Consider the following 17,215-nt stretch of genomic DNA (forward strand, 5'->3'; position numbering starts at 1 on the left):
CACCAGAGAACCAGAGAAATAAACTCACAAACCAACTATCATATAACACAATAGCTTCTAAACTTCCAGGGCACACTTTTACCTGACTGGACTACATATGAAGGACAGGAGGAGGATTAAAAGACTACCATAAGATTTCTAGCTGGTGTAACTGATTATATGGTAACAGCATTCACTGAGAATCAGGGAGAGAAAATAATGAGTTAACTTGGGCTGTGATCATGTATGAGTGCCTGAGAAAAAACCCAGGATGAGACCGAGGGGGTAGTTTAAAACACGGAGCAGTGGCGACTAAAGACACAGATTTAAATTCTTAATTCCTATTCTACCGCTAATCATTTTGAGACCTGGGGCAAATCAATTAACCTCTCTGGCTCCTGGACTGGAAAACGTGAGGTACCTTCTAGGTCAGTCACGCTATGATTACGCAACTTCTACTCTCATGTCTCTATTACCCACTTCCTGTTTTATTTTCATTTTACTTATGGACCCCTTAGGAAGAGGCAGAGAGCAGCAAACTATAGAATTTTTTATTAATGCAATGCCGGGAGCCGGTCCATCCTTGCTGTTTCAAGGGACCTGGCATATATGGCATACTGTTCTTAATATGTTTGCTCACCTTCTTGGCACTATGTGTTTTAACCAAGGTCTCCTCTCTGAGAAAGGTTGTTTCCCCAGATAGGGATTTTCCCCTGAAGTTAGGGAGGGAATAAAACCCCTCAACTAAGTGCCAGGTGGGTAATTAATCACTTTAACTATGAACAATCATGCTTAAGCTACATAATCTTTACTCCCTGGAATGGAGATAAGAAACGCCCTAACCTTTGTAATAGAGATTGATAGGATTGAATCAACTGGTATAAATACAGATGTAACAAGACAGCAAGACACAGAACTTAGAAGACAGAACTTAGAAGACAGAACCTACACAGAACCTAGAGACAGAAGAACTTCGCTGGAGAGAACATGGCAAAAGATCCTGGACTGAACCTGACTACAGAAATTGGCAAGAGAACCTGACTAGAACCTGGTGACTGAACCTGGCTGGAGAACCTGGACAGAACCTGGATGGAGAACCTAGCGAGGGAACATGGCTACAGAACCTGGCTGGAGAACCTGGAGAACCTAGCGAGGGAACATGGCTACAGAACCTGGCTGGAGAACCTGGAGAACCTGGCTGGAGAACCTAGCAAGAGAACATGGACACAGAACCTGGCTGGAGGTCCTAAGCAGAACCTCTCTGGAGATCCAGACCAGAACTTGGCTGGAGATCCTGGCTGGAGATCCTGGCTAGGCTGCTGATCAACTGAACACTGTCTCCGTGTCCTTCCTTCTTCGCCGACTCCGTCTATGCCTTTGGGAACCCCTGGACCTGCTGGGGTTGGACCCCAGCAATGCAAGAGGAAAAGCAGGAGACTAAGAACCAAGCAGAGCCACCACCACAAGGTCTAGTTTCAACAGAGCAGTGTGTATCCAAAACCAAAGGGAACTGGGTGGGGTTCAACTGGAACCTGGTCTAAGCACCTCTTCTGGATAAAACACTATTCTACACAAAACAAGGGCTGCTGAGATGAATGAGAAAAGTCACACCATTTTCAATGTATTAACTAAATTAGGAAATAGGTTTACTCTATTTTAAGCATATCAGTCCTTCTCCTTGTATTTCCACAAGCACAGTGGCCACCTCTTTGCTTCTATTTACATGTTTCCTGAGCACTCTCTACCCTCACCCCCATTTACACAAATCCCACTCTTACTGCCAGCTCAACTCTGTAATATACGAGAAAGCTTTGCACAAGTTGCCTCTCTCTCATGCTATAGAATAAGACACTTACCCAGATCACCTGTAACTCTGTAGGTGCCATTTGCGAAAATCCAGAAGAAAATCCCTCTGGCACTTCTAATCAAGATGCCACCTTTATTCACTCTTCCGGCAATGAACACACCTCCCTTCCCAGGGGTCTCTATGTAAACATCACACGTGATGGTCATGTTGGACCTGCAGAATGAAACGGCTGGTTAGGCTTTCCTTTATGCCCTGCCGAGCACAGCAGGATGATGTGTCACTGCACAGCCCCGTGTTCCAAACCTCTAATGGAGGTGAGTACGGGATCTGCAACATCCGTGCTTGTAGCAAGAATGAGCTTCGAGAGTCTGCCCTGATGATGGCTTTAAGTTTTACAAGACTAAAGTCAACGCATTTCATTGCCTCTTTTAATGAATTACTGGAAAATAATATTTACTGTTTTTAAGTTTTTTAAGACTATATTTCTTCTCTCTATAACAGCGTCTCATCCATCCTAAGAATAAATAACATTAAAAGAAGCCATTTTCTAGGAATTCGTAAAAGGCAATCTCCCAACAATTCTGAACAAAGGTTTATTACATTTCCATCAGCAAAGATAAGCAGCGAGAGCAATGGCAGGAGCTTCTGGGAAAACATCAGTGACTTGAGGGATAAGTTTTACATTTAACACTAATAAGACCTAGAAACTCCAGACAAAAGATCTAAAATTATTTCTCTGCAAAGACAGAGCCAACTCTATATGGACTATACAGCTGGGGTTTTCAACCTGAGCAGCACTGAGACCAGCAGGAGGGCTTGTTAACCTGAGCAGGTGGAGGGTGAGCCCCTTGAACCTGCTGTCTAACAGATTCCCAGGTGATGCAGATGCTGCTGGTCCAGGGATTCCAGCTTGAGAACCCTTTTCTCCCACAGAGCATCTCTGCTTTTATAGAGGCAGTAAAGCTCTGGCTCTGAGATGACTAATGGACAGTAGATTCAGCCAACCAGGAGCCAGCAAGGCTAGGACTTGACTGTCTTCCAGGCTTCCTGTTATAAATGCTACTAGATACCTTAAGCAGCAACCGAGCCACCTCAAGATAACATGATCTCTGAAAACAATTCACCTCGCACTCAAAATATAACTGCAAACAAGAAAGAAAGCCTGACCATAGCCAAATAATAAAGCAAGCAATCTACCTAAAATAAAAATTAAGAATGCCCCCAAATATTTTGGAAATGGGGTAAACTGGATCTAGAATTATGTGGCTTTTACATTTCTCAGAGTTTTTTATCAGTAAATTTTGCACAGTGGAATTTTACTATGTAAATGAAAATATTAAAAAAAAAGGCACCTACATAAGGGAACTTACATTTAATCCTCTAATCAGAGCTGGGCTACTTTAGGGGAAACTCAAATGCTAAGTAAGTAAAGCCAGTCTCTCAGGTATGTCCTCCATAGTAATCAATATATCCCTACCTCTCTTCTGGTTCCTTAGAGTTCGAATGTGCTACAGATACTGTCCAAATTATTTGATTTAGAGTGAGAAAAGAGTGAACATTTTCCTTTCTTTTACGTCCCATCCCATTCCAGAATAAGAGATTCCTGCATCAGAACTTACAGGCAATTTTACAGATAATGAATGAAGTAGAGTAACAGTGTGGAGTGCTCTTCCATAGCCATAGTCTCTCAGTGGTGCTGGGAGAACAAAACCCAGCCCACATATTAAGCAAATTTGATCAAAGGGATGTAGAGTTTGGATGTGTGCAGCAAAAGGTAACTTTGGGAGGTTCTTTTGTGTGTGTTTCTAAATATTTTTCTAAATTAATTTTTAGAGAGAGGAAAGGAAAGGGAGAGAGTAAAACATGGATTGGCTGTCTCCTGCACACCCCCAATGGGGATCGAGGTCGCAACCAGGCATGTGCCCTGACCAGGAATCCAACATGCAACCTTTCGGTGCTCAGGACGATGCCCAACCAACTGAGCCACTCCAGCCAGGGCAAAGGTAACTGTGATTGTCTTCAGATCCCAAACAAAGCTTACTAACAAATGAAAAATCTTAAGTCACTCAGGGGAAGTCTACCTAAAGTACTGTGCTGGTACTTATCTACGTGTAAACATGACAGAGAGGAAGTTCTACTGCAAACACAGACCTAAAAACCGGCAGCCCTGTGCACACATGGAGAGCTGGTTCACAAAAAGAGAACTACAGAGAAAGCTCACTAATGTTCCCCTTTCTACTCTGAGGAAGAAGACGATGATTAAAATGAGACTGTGAGGTGTGGTCCAAAGAGCATGGGCTACAGAACCAGAGAGATCTGGCCTCTAACCCTGGTTCTGCAATTTGTCAGGGTGGGATCATGGGCAAATCTTGCCCAGAAGCCTCAGTTTCCCAATATATAAGCTGGGAGGATGAGACCTCTGCCATAAGGTGGTTGTGGGGAACTCACACCAGTGTTGAGTATTACCTCTGTAAGGTTCCCAGGAACTCTGGATAGCTGACAGCTTCTCAAGACATAAAAGAGCTTGGGACTAGAATTGTGATTTTAACAGAAAATAAGCAATACAGAAGGGTAAGGTTTTCTGCAGCATTCCACAGATAAACAATTCAACGTTCTTTTCAGAACTATATTCCCCACCCTGTCCAATTTCTAAACTACAGATAGGCTGTTTGGTGGCTTGGTAGGTATTAATAGCTAGTATCATTAAACCTGGAATGGTTTAGTGGAATTATACCAGCTAAAAAGAAAGATAGAAAAAACACACACCAAAAACAGGTATAATAACCAGTACACTGGAATTCCATAACTGACTTAACGGGGAAGAGGAGTTTTGATTTGGTCATTACATTTTAAGTGAAAAACAAATACAACTTGTCTCTTTACCAGATGCCTAAAAAGAAGAGTTGAATTCCCTATCCAACTAAAAGCTAATTTTCACGATTGCCATCTACAGTCACAGGCTAGCACAGTGTAATTCTAGTATAAATCCAGAAGGTGGCACCACCAGATCAAAAAACAAATCCCAAAAAGCCACTCAAATTATAGACTGTAAATAAATGCTAAATTACTATTGGTCCAAAAGTCCTCGATTTTTATATTAAAATCTTCTGTTACTGGAATAATTACTACGAAACTGGGAAAATTTGAGGGAAGGAAACTGACACAGCAAAACAACTTGCTACTTTGTGGTCACCCTAATATTCAATAACTATCACACACCTATTAGGTGCCTGGACAGGAGGACGTGGAAAAGCCTTTGTTTCAGAATGTACCCAACAGCAGGACAAGGTTACTGCAGTCGGATCTACGTCAAGAACGCCAGCATCACGTACCACTTGTAATCCCCGATAATGCTGATGGTGCTGGCCGCATCCGCAGCCCACGTAATGGGTCGCTGATTGAGAACTTGGCGCAGCGTGAAGCGGTGCTCTCCCGGGTCTTCCGTATTCATAAAGTATTCAAACACGCCCGTCTGGTCAGCAAAATTCGGGGCTTCACTAAAAAACGGGTATTCTGTTCAGAATACAATAAATGCTCTGTTTAATATCAAATCCTCACTGAACATTTTTTCTCGGAGATTTTATGGTACATTTTAAAACACTGCTGCAAAGTTCTAAACGAGGAAATGAAACTTACAACCAGTCAGAGTTTAGGGTTTAGGTTACTAATGAGATATTGATTTTACGCTGTCATTATTAATGTCAATATGATCAGTGTGACATACAGACTTTACATATTTAACCTGTGCACCTGCTGAAGGGGAAAGACCATGAATTCTGGAGGAAGGCAGACTTGGGTTCAAGTTCTAGTCTGGCCCTGGGGCAAGGTGCTCCACTTCCCTGTCTCTCAGTTTCCTCATTTCGAAGTGGGAGGAGGACAGAGAATAAATACATGAAAGAATGTATATAAAGTGCAGACATAAGCCAGCCTTGGCCAGGACTCAGCAAAAGACAGTTTTGTTATTTCTAATATCTGTCAGACAAGGTTCTAAGTCACTGCTCACAGTCATCAGCAGAGAGAACATTAGAAAAGGCTCACGATACCAAACACAGGATTTAGAACTCACAAATTTTCTTCTCTTTCTAAAATGGAACAAAAAATCAGTGTTGAGCCTAAGCTATCAATCTCTCCTTAGTTTTATTAAATTATAGTCTCACCATGATGAAGGCGCTAGATGAGCAATTTCAGTCATACTATCTTACAGCAATTTCTCACTTCATGGTTTTCCAAGTGTTTTCACATTCGCCACATCATTTGAGACATTAAAAACCCTATAAAGTAGTTCCTAAGCCTGGCCTCTGGTGTTTAATTTCCGTTTTAGTGTATTTTAGATTGGAAGGGTGAGGACTGCCTTCCATCTGCAGGTCACAGAATAAATGGTCGGGGTGCCGACAGGCCATGTCCCACGCTGACCCCTCCTGACCGAACGCAAGGAGGTTACTGCTGCAGACCGAGGACTGCGCCCAGCGCTAAGATACTGGAGGCCATTTCAGGGACTTGCAAGAAAACAGCACCATGCTCCACTGTGGAGGCAGGGTCACTGTGGCCTGGTTTATCCTAAAGATTGAGAGGACTCAGTCACAGTGCAAAGGGCCTTGTACTCCAGTCAACCAGGGATCGGTTCCTGGGGAAGGAGCTGAGACCCTGGCAGGAACCACTGGGCAGGGGTGTAGGAGTCTGGGAGTCTCACCAGCAGCCCCGCAGCAACAGGAGGCTGGGTCTCTCTCCCAAAGCCAGTCTCCCTCCCTACTTCTCCCCTCCAGCTGTGGATCCCAGGAGCAGAGAACCTGACCCTGCTTGTGAGGTCCATGATGCTATGTACCCACACCTACTATTCACCAAGTTTTGTCGATTGCTGAGGGATCTAGGAATACAACGATTAAATTACCAACGGTTTTCCTACATTTGCAAGATTTCCTAAATTTCCTATCATCAAAAGCTTTTCTAACGGCAGCAGGACAGATCTTCCCAGAAAACCAGGAGGGCACACACATAAAACCCCCAGGCACACTAGAGGTTGGACAATGAGTTGGATTACCCAAGGATAGAGCAACTGCCCACAAGCACTCAGTCCACTAACACTACATGAGGACAGGTGTGAATGTGCCTTAAATTCTACACAAAGGACAATGGCTTTCATGAGACATGGGTAAGGGGCAGTAGCCGTGTAACAAATCTTAGGTTTAACCAAAAACTACTTAGAATTCTTTCATCCTGACAATGACCTCAAGGCTTTTGCTGGCACTGAAAAATATAGGGTCCTCAAGTGGAGATTCATCCTGAAGTAACATAAAAGATAAGAGACTTAGAGCTAAATGAATGCACCTTGCGCAGCCCTCTGTCATACACTGGTTTCCCGGGCAGAATCTCTCCACGATTGATAAAAATGGGAACCAAGTTAAAGTTGTAGTGAAGGAAACTCACCGACGTTGAAGTCATCCGTGTAGATGGGTGGGAAGGGCTGGGACTTGGGAGGCGGCGGGTAGCTGCCTTTGCTGCCGGTGGTGAGAGTGGTGAGTGTGAACAGCTCATCCTCCTGCAGCTCCACTGTGAAGCTGCCGCTGCTGTCAAGGAGCTAAAAAGAAAATGTGGTGTCAAGGACAGGGCTTTGGCTCGTCTCATTTGGGCAAAGTGGCTTTTTAAAACGCAGGCTCAAAGATAAGCCAAACTCATTTCTGTTAGAACTTCCTAACCACTTGTAAAGGACACACCCCAGATCAAGGCCCTCCAAAAAAATGTTAAGTTATTATGAAGAGTTTATAAGATTATTCTTCATAGAAAGCATTTTTTAAAGAATTTCAAGGCCCTCCAAAAAAATGTTAAGTTATTATGAAGAGTTTATAAGATTATTCTTCATAGAAAGCATTTTTTAAAGAATTTCACTACACGGAGGGAAGGAGGACTAGATGATCCCCAAATCTACTTCTATTAGTCTATTATTTTCCATTACACTGTAAGTTCCTTAAAGCTTGTACAGGAGTGGGCAAAAGTAGGCTTATAGTTACTTATATGGAAAATAGTATAAAAATTAATAATAATATAAGAACAAATTTTTGCATACTAACAACTGTAAACCGACTTTTGCCCTCCCTTATACATGTGTGTGTTTTAAATATTACATCATTGTCTATAATAAAAATAGCATATATATATATATATATATACACACACACACACATTATTATAAAACACTTCATATGTGTTTATGTCTACATATATTTATATAAAGGGTGGCACAAGTCAGTTTACAGTTGTGTATATGGAAAATAATATAGTAATTAATAAATAAAATACAAGAATAAATTGTTTCACATATTGCCAACTGTAAGCCTACTTTTGTCCAACCCTGTATATATTCAATACACATAACTAGGAGACCTGTTTATTTACTTTTTAAGACTACTAATTTTTTACTAAGGTAGAAAAATCCATAAACTCTCACTGGTGACTCAGGAAACCTTTTACTATTAAGGAAAAAATAGTTCAACACATTCTATGTTCAAAATATATTTTAATTAGCAAGTTAGGTTTATAAGACATTAATGATCTTAGCAAATTAATCTCTCTAAGTCACAATATCCTCATCTACAAAAGGAGGCAAAACTATACCTACTTCCCAGGGCTTCTGTGAGGACTGAATGAGATAATATTTCTACAGTGCTCCTAGCCCAGTGTGTGGCCTATGAAAACACATCCTCTGTCTTACCTGCTGTGTGCCAAAAGCAGTCTGGTGTACAATTAACGTAGGCATTTGTTGTACGCCTAGTCTATGAAATTTGAGCAGCTTTCTTTCTACTTTGAACTAAAGGAGGTTCTATTCTATCTTTGCTTTAATAATAAATTGTTGGTCAGATCTATGAAATATCTAACACCATATTTTGGCTCAGAAATAACCCCAAATGACATTATTTTTCCTGTGGGGAAAATCAATTTTATTATGCTATTTCTAGCAATTGTTGTACAAATAAAACAGACTGTCCTTTTTTCCGGAATTTAATATTAATGCATGTTCAATCATTGAGAGTGGCTAGTGGGTTCACAGGATACGAATAATTACCAGATTAGTGTCCATTAGGGGAAGTAATGTGCTTGCTTAGGCCAATCCATTCTCTGAACTACTTCCTGAGAAACCACCATGTACTCAGCACTACAGCAGGCCCTGGGATAAAAAGCTAAAGGAGGCAGGGCCTCAGGCCTCAAGGTGGCCAGTGCAGCGGGAAAGTGTTTAACGGGACAAGCACATCTTCCCAGGCGGAGATGAGCTAAGGCTGGTGGGGAAGCCCCCGAGGAGGTGACCTTGAGCTGAGTCTGGAAGGATGACAAAGACATGTGGTGAGAAATTCTAGGAGGAAGAAAAGGCATGTGCAAAGTCACAAAAGTAGTTAGACTGGCGTGCTATGCTCTGGAAAATGCAAGAAGTTTAATTTGTGAGGCCAGTTTCATAGGACATGCATCTTGAGGTCATATGGAGTGTCATGGGCTGCACTAAGAGATATGAACTTACAGAAAAAATCACTGAGGCACTTGGAGTGAGAGAGGAGAAAAATCCGACCTGCATTTTAGACACATCACTCTGGTAGCAGTGTGATGGGGGTCTGGAGAGAATCAGCTTAGCGGCTGGGGAAACAGGAGGTGGTTTCCAAAATCCGGGAGCAAGATAATGAGGAATGGAATCAAGCAGTGGCAGTGGGAAAGGGGAATGAGGCATGGGTAAGAGAGACGTGTAGATGGTAGAATCCCTACCCTCTATCGCTGGTGGTATATAAAGCGTGAGTACATGAAGAGTGGGAAAGACAGTTTCAAATGAGACTCAAATTTCTGACTAGAGCAGGCAAAAAAAATGATGGTGGGATCATTCACTAAGACAAACCAACTGCTTTGAAGAGGATCCCTATTTTATAAAAACAAAAACTGGTTGGGGACAATTTTCTCTCTAGTATGCTTCAGCCATAAAATCAATTATAAAATTAAAAATTCTTAATTCATTAATCAAATTTCTGTTCCCTTAAACCAATGGGTCTCAACCCCTTTGGCAGTCAAACGACCCTTTCACAGGGGTCGCCTAAGACCATCCTGCATATGAGATATTTACATTACGATTCATAACAGTAGCAACATTACAGTTATGAAGTAGCAACGAAAATAATTTTATGGTTGGGTCACAACATGAGGAACTGTATTTAAAGGGCCAGAAGGTTGAGAACCACTGACTATTGCAATGCTAATACATAGGAATTTGTTTTAAAACTACCCATAGAGAATCCAGCTGTTTAAAGAGAAAGCTCTCCGATGACTTCCCAAGCTTGGTGTACCACACTTGCAGCTCCAGTATTTCACTCTGTGGAGAGAACACACAGGAAGCACAGCTGAGTGGCTCGTCATACCCTTCTGAGGATCCCAAAGTCATACCAGCAAGAACGAACCAGTGGCCATATGCACTTTTTCTCTATCCACCAGAAGGCCCACCTCTCAAATTTAAACAGTAACATTTTAAAAATAGAAAAGCATTATTCAAGCAAATATTTTATTTCCTATAAATCTACAGACTTTTGGCAAATGTTTATTTTAGTGCCTTGGCTTCAAAAATACTCATTATTGTACTGGTGTGGAAAGCTTTTTAAGAATATTCTGGTATTGCCAGGCCTGTGTAGCTCAGTGGTTGAACCTTGACCTATATAAATCAGGAGGTCATGGTTTGATTCCCAGTCAGGGCACATGCCCAGGTTGCAGGCTTGGTCTCCAGTAGGGGGCGTGCAGGAGGCAGCTGACCAATGATTCACTCTCTTGAGCTTCTGTCTCCCTTTCCCTCTTCCTCTTCCTTCCTCTCTGAAATCATTTTTTAAAATATTTTTAAAGAATGTTCTAGTATTAAAAAACCATCCTTATGCAATTAGTAGTTAGAAAGAGTGCTGCATTTTCTGCATTCAAATCTAACAATAGGTAGAAAGAGGCAGAGTCTGGTCTCTCTCTCTTTCTTTTATGTACAGAGCACTATATAGATCAATGCTTGAAAGGTCCCCAGACTAAATAACTGATGCTCCTGCTTAAGAATGGCTTTCCTTGCCCTAACCGGTTTGGCTCAGTGGATGGAGCGTCGGCCTGCGGACTCAAGGGTCCCAGGTTCGATTCCATGTCCCAGGGCATGTACCTTGGTTGCGGGCACATCCCCGGTGGGAAGTGTGCAGGAGGCAGCTGATCGGTGTTTCTCTCTCATCAATGTTTCTGACTCTCTATCCCTCTCCCTTCCTCTCTGTAAAAAAATCAATAAAATATATATTTAAAAAAAAAAAAAAAAAAGATGGCTTTCCTGCAGGTCACGTTTGTTAAGTGCTCTTCAAGGCCACAGAGCTCTCCCTCCTAGCAGCTCTGGAGTGATAGACTAAAACCAGTCAGCAGCTTCAAGACACAGCATTTATCCACTCATACGCAAACTTTTTTTTTTTTTTTAACTTTTAGTAAACTTTATGGTAAAGAACAACAACAGTATTTTATAATGATTTTTCTCACTCGTAAGAACATGGGTGGCAACCAGTGACTTTTTTATAAAAATCATTTCTTTAAGACTCTAATAAGACATCTTGTCTTCCAACTGTAATATATGATTTCATTTAAAAACTGCTAGCCTATGATAAAATATATAAATTCTCAAAACCAAAATAAAAGCCCCACATGTTTACTTACAAAAGAACCCTGAAGAACGAAGGTAGCAATTTGGTGTGATACGTTGAAATAAGGAAGCAGTGGCCGTATACACTTAGAATGTTTATGGCTCTGAGGAGAAAACAATCACATAAATTATCCAAATGATGCACAAGCCATTAGGAAAAAATACTAAACATTTAACTCCCCAATATTAAGAGAAACTGTACATATTAGGTGACAACTATGAGTTTATTTTAAAATTTTAAAGACTTTTTTCTAATATAACCTTTATTGAGTGTCCATTGCATGCATATCACTAGTCAAAGTAAAGCTCACTGGCATTTTGACTGAACCATACTTTGAATTCATAGCTAAATTCCAGTCATTTTATAGCACCCACATTAGATTTTTTTATGTTGTAAATATTTTCCAAGTAAAATACAGTAAGAAAACAAACACTTGAGATGTATTGAGATGTTTTTATGTTTTATTCTGAGTGAAATCAGCAAGATAAAAAACAGTATATACTGTATGATTCCACCGAGACAGAAAACTCCAGAAAATGCAAACTATTCTTCAGTGACATAAAGCAATGATGTCACAATGTATGAGGAGTAGCAGGACAGAGGGACTACTTATACAGGGACATGAATCCTCTTAGGTGGGTGATGAATACTCATTCACTACTTTGGTTGTGATTATGGTTTATTGGGCTTATACATGTTAAACCTTATGAAATTATGCACTTTAAGTATATGTTTGAAGGAGATCAGGAATAAACCACCACAAAATATGCCACTTTGGTATAAAGATTACTTTAAGTTGAAGATAGTTGAGACTCAACAGATGAAGGAAAACAGAAGGAAGATTAAAAGTAGCAAGTTCTGGGAAATAAGGCTGCCATAATTCCTCTTCAAGGTGCATCTATCCCAGAATGGAGGAATGGGAATAAAAACCTACCCCAAATCTCTAGGGGAGTTTTATGGCCCTGAAGGAGAGGGAAAGACTGCTCATATCAGTCCAGTCAAACACTATCCCAACTTTCTCATCTCCTGTTTGCTCTCCTGAAAACCCATTATCTTTCCCAAAAGTCATTTATTTCCCTAAATGCTCCCTTTCTCCTTTCTCCATTACTCACTAAGCTAGGTGTATAAATTCAAATCCTAACCACCTGGTTGAGTGATTTCATCACTGAGTTCCTCCCACATGTATGTACACTGCATACACAAATAAATTCTGTTTTCTTTTCTCAGGCTATTCTGTCTTTTGTCGGTTTAATTTGTGGAGCCTCAGCTATTGAACCTGAAAGGGTATAGGGAAAAGTTCCTTCCTCCACTACATACTGCTTATCTATAATAATAAAAGCACAATATGCTAATGAGACCAGACAGCCGAACGACCTTCCAGACGTCATTCTGGACGAAGCTGTGGTGGTGGGGGCCAAGGCAGAGGCAGATAGGGGCGATCAGGCAGGCAGGTGAGCAGTTAGGGGTGATCAGGCAGGCAAGAGGTTAGGGGTGATCAGGCAGGCAGGCGAGTGGTTAGGGGTGATCAGGCAGGCAGGCGAGTGGTTTAGGGCAATGAGGCAGGCATGCAGAGTGGTTAGGGGCGATCAGGAAGGCAGGCAGGCAGGCAAGCAGTTAGGAGCCAGCAGTCCCAGATTGCGAGAGGGATGTCCGACATCCCCCAAGGGGTCCCAGATTGCGAGAGGATACAGGCCAAGCTGAGGGACACAACCACCCCACATGAATTTTGTGAACCAGGCCTCTAGTTGTATATATAATCTTCAAAAGCTGATTTTAAAAAACAAAGTGATTTAATCCCAACCCCCCTGAAAAAAACAACAAAGAATTACCATTGTTTCAATGATGATGGTGAGGTTACCTAAGCCATCAGTCAGAGCTACATAGCTTCCTCCTTTCTCTAAATGGCCAACTGTCTTCAGGTAATACCAACCTGGTCGAGTAAACTGGGTAGTATGAGCTACAGAAAAGCATAGAAAGAGCCAAATAAGATAAAAATGGTAATAACGGGATTGTTTTTTAAAAACCTGTCTACAGGATGGTCTTAGGCGACCCCTGTGAAAGGGTCATTCGACCGCCAAAGGAGTCGCAACCCACAGGTTGAGAACCACTGACTTTAACCCATCCTAGTATAACTACAAAAATAAGGTTTAAAAAGTTAATAATGCATTTCAAAAACAAGCTATTTTTTTATTTTGGAAGAAAATACTTGCCAATTCCATGTTCCAACTTTGGAATAATTAGTCCAGTTAAATAGTACAATTGTGGGAGGATTCTTAGAAAGACTAGTAAAAATAAATGAACCACACTCTGTCAGTTCAAGAATACAATTGTCTTTTTCCAATAGTAAAATAAGATTATCCTCTCCCAACCTTTGTTCATCTCTATTTAACCCAGTGGTTCTCAACCTTCTAGCCCTTTAAATACAGTTCCTCATGTTGTGACCCAACTATAAAATTATTTTCGTTGCTACTTCATAACTGTAATGTTGCTACTGTTATGAATCGTAATGTAAATATCTGATATGCAGGATGGTCTTAGGCGACCCCTGTGAAAGGGTTGTTCGACCGCCAAAGGGGTCGCAACCCACAGGTTGACAACTGCTGACTTTAACCCATCCTAGTATAACTACAAAAATAAGGTTTAAAAAGTTAATAATGCATTTCAAAAACTAAGCTTTATGGTTTCAAACAAGTTTATTTACACAATATATATTTCTTGGGCACCTCCAATGCTGGCCCTGAAAATGTACTGAGCAATACTCTATGACCTGACCCCACATGCAAAAAAATCAAGTTCAACATTTAAGGAGTTAACCAACCAAAACATGTGCCAAACCAGCATAATGATGATTTTTAATTAAAGTTGAGACGGCAGTGCAACACTGACTCTCTCTATCCCCGAGAGCAGAAAATAAATCTTGCAGGTGAAAGGTACCCTCCCTGCACCAGAAGTCAGAGAGACCGGTTCCTTATTGCCAGATTTAGGACACTCAGAACAGAGAAAGCTATGTAAGCAAACTGCTTAGTTTCTTTTCTTTTTTAAAAATATATGTTTTTATTTCAGAGAGGAAGGGAGAGGGAGAGAGATAGAAACGTCAATGGTGAGAGAGAATCATCAATCGGGTGCCTCCTGCACGCCCCCCACCAGACATCAAGCCTGCAACCTGGGCATGTGCCCTTAACAGGAATCAAACCTGGGACCCCTCAGCCCACAGTAACGCTCATCCACTGAGCCAAACTGGCTAGGGCACTGCTTCATTTCTTCAGTAACTAGAACTCAAGCCTATTTTGTTGTCCAGTCAGCTCCTCAAAGGTTGATTGTTCCTTTGTCTAAAAGGTGTATCAAAAACTTACTCTAATCACATCTTAGGTCCCATATCTATGGGACCTCCACATGTACAAACTTAAATTTGCTTGTTTTTTCCTGCTGATAATCTGTCTTCTGTCTATTTAATTGTTAGACAGCCAAAAGAGCCAGGAGAATTAGGGGGGGAGTTTCAGCCTTTCCGTGACAACCTCCTCTAAGACTGTTCTGCTTTGCCCTTAGAGAGGACTTTAGGGAGTTAGAGGTATGGGAACCATACCTGATATCCAGATAGGAGCTTCCACCACGTAGTGCCCACTCCAGGGCTCCTGGGCAGTCATCAGCCCACTGCGCCCATAGGGCAACTGCTCATAGTAACTGGCCACCACATTCCAAGCGATTGTTCTAGAAGATTTGTTTGATAAGAGAGAAACACCAAAACATTTGTGATGAAAATGTAAATGTCTAGAATCCTACATAGTAAAAAGACGTATACATAATTTATATAAATACTAGAGGCCCGGTGCACAAAATGCATGCATGGGTAGGGTCTCTAGGCCTGGCCGGTGACCAGGGCCGATCAGGGCCTTCCAGCTGCTGGCTGGGGCCAATGGGACACTTTGCATATAGCCTTTTATATATATACTAGAGGCCCAATGCACGAAATTCGTGCAAGAGTAGGCCTTCCTTTCCCCAGCTGCCAGCACCGGCTTCCCTGACACCCGGGACCCGGGCTTCCCTTGCAGCACCAGCTTTCGTCCGGAAGGTCGTCTGGAAGGACATCTGGAAGGACATCCAGTCTAATTAGCATATTACACTTTTATTATTATAAATAGATAATAAATACTGAAAAATGGCCACCCGAAGCAAGAAAACATATGTTTACTAACTTCCTTCATATTTGGAAAAATCCAGTGTTGGATGCATCTAAATATTGTTAATGGTGAATCACATAATTAAAAAATTTAGATTAATCCAACGTGTGCAGTTTTACTGAGCCATGGTATAATCAGAACATGGACCATGCCCTACCAGTACCAGAATTAAAGGCTTTATTCATACTTGCTTTCCTCGTGACAGTCAGCCTTCCCAGTGCCCCCGTTTCATGATATAATTTTATGAACTGCAATAAAATTGAGAACTCTGACAGTCTGACTGCCTGGGTTCAAATCATGGCTCCACCGCTTAACTTCTCTGGCCCTCAGTTTCCTGGTCTGTAAAATGAGGATAAGAACTATACCTCGTTCATGCGATTGCTGTGGGAATTGAATATGTGAAGAGGACAGAACAAGGTCAGGCTGTAGCACTACTATGATTCTGCTTCATCTACAAGTACTAATTGGGTCAGCTTGCTGGTCTGCATTGTGGTCCATTCTTTCAGAGAGGGTGCTAACCCCTAAGATTGTGACTCTGTGGTTCTCAGGAAAATCCAAGGACAAAAAGGAAGCTCTGGACCCTGGTACTCCTAGGTTCCTCAGAGCCAAAAAAAAAAAAAAAAAAACACAAACTAGAGAGAGCTTACCAACAGAATTGTATTTTTGTTAGCAAGTCCTCACCCATAGTAAAATGACAGACTGACATTCTTAGAAAGTCAAAGACTTCTAATTCTGGCAACACAAAGTAGAAATAATAGTCCCAATTTTCAAAAAGTGCTTACTACCAGTGAAAATGTTAAGAGCTCTCATGACTTTACCCGTGGATTACAAGATACATGGTATCTCCCCTGGCTAGTGCCAGAAATACAAATTGAACTACCTAGAGAGCACTTTGTAATATACACAAGTGCCTTGACAATCTATACACCTCTGATGCAGATACTGACTCTACTTCCAAGAACACACCCTGAGGAAATAATCACCGATGTCTATATAGACATCTGCATACAAGTGATCATTTCAGTGTGTACTCAACTGTTAACGAAAACAGAAACAACTTCCATTTCTAGGAAGAGGAAAATATTCATGAGGTACGGGATCTTTTCTGCATCAGTGTTTCCCAAAGCTGTGTGCCATCAGAATCACCTGGGTGCTGACTAGACCACCAGAGTCCCAGGAGCCTTCCCTGGAGATTAAGGTTCAGCAGGTCTGGGCAGCTGCCAAGGAATCAGGTGCTTCCTGAGACAAGGCAAGTGTGGGAAATCCCGCTTTATGTAAAAGAACATATATAAACATTTAAAGTGCTAAAGTCAAAGTATACCTAAATATGAGGGAAAGTTCATAATGCCTTGTTAAGTGAAAAGCAGCTTATTTCCTGAACATTATATAGTATATTGTATTAAAATTTTGTATGAAACTTTTACATATATAATGTAAATGGGAAGACACATTCCAAAATTTTTAAGAACAAATACTTCTGGATGGCAAAAATATGAGTGATTTTTGCCTCCTACTTTGTATTTATATGCAGTCAACTCAATTCTCTGCCATGAGCATGCCTGACTCCTAATACCAAGTTAAGT

The 17,215-nt window shown here is 41.3% G+C and overlaps 1 protein-coding gene across 3 annotated transcripts in view; it reads right to left on the minus strand.

Moving 5' to 3' along the window:
* Positions 1–17,215, minus strand: part of GALC (galactosylceramidase) — a 43,102-nt gene that overhangs the window by 5,624 nt on the left and 20,263 nt on the right. For all 3 annotated transcript variants that reach the window (XM_036314718.1, XM_036314726.1, XM_036314734.1), the window contains 7 exons: positions 15,038–15,162; positions 13,284–13,411; positions 11,468–11,557; positions 10,038–10,124; positions 7,211–7,361; positions 5,119–5,299; positions 1,836–1,999 (listed from right to left, as the gene is read on the minus strand). In XM_036314718.1, coding sequence (XP_036170611.1) covers positions 1,836–1,999; positions 5,119–5,299; positions 7,211–7,361; positions 10,038–10,124; positions 11,468–11,557; positions 13,284–13,411; positions 15,038–15,162 — 926 coding nt within the window. The remainder of the gene's footprint in view (positions 1–1,835; positions 2,000–5,118; positions 5,300–7,210; positions 7,362–10,037; positions 10,125–11,467; positions 11,558–13,283; positions 13,412–15,037; positions 15,163–17,215) is intronic.

Source organism: Myotis myotis, unplaced genomic scaffold (genome assembly GCF_014108235.1).
Source record: "Myotis myotis isolate mMyoMyo1 unplaced genomic scaffold, mMyoMyo1.p scaffold_m19_p_1, whole genome shotgun sequence".
NCBI lineage: Eukaryota > Metazoa > Chordata > Mammalia > Chiroptera > Vespertilionidae > Myotis > Myotis myotis.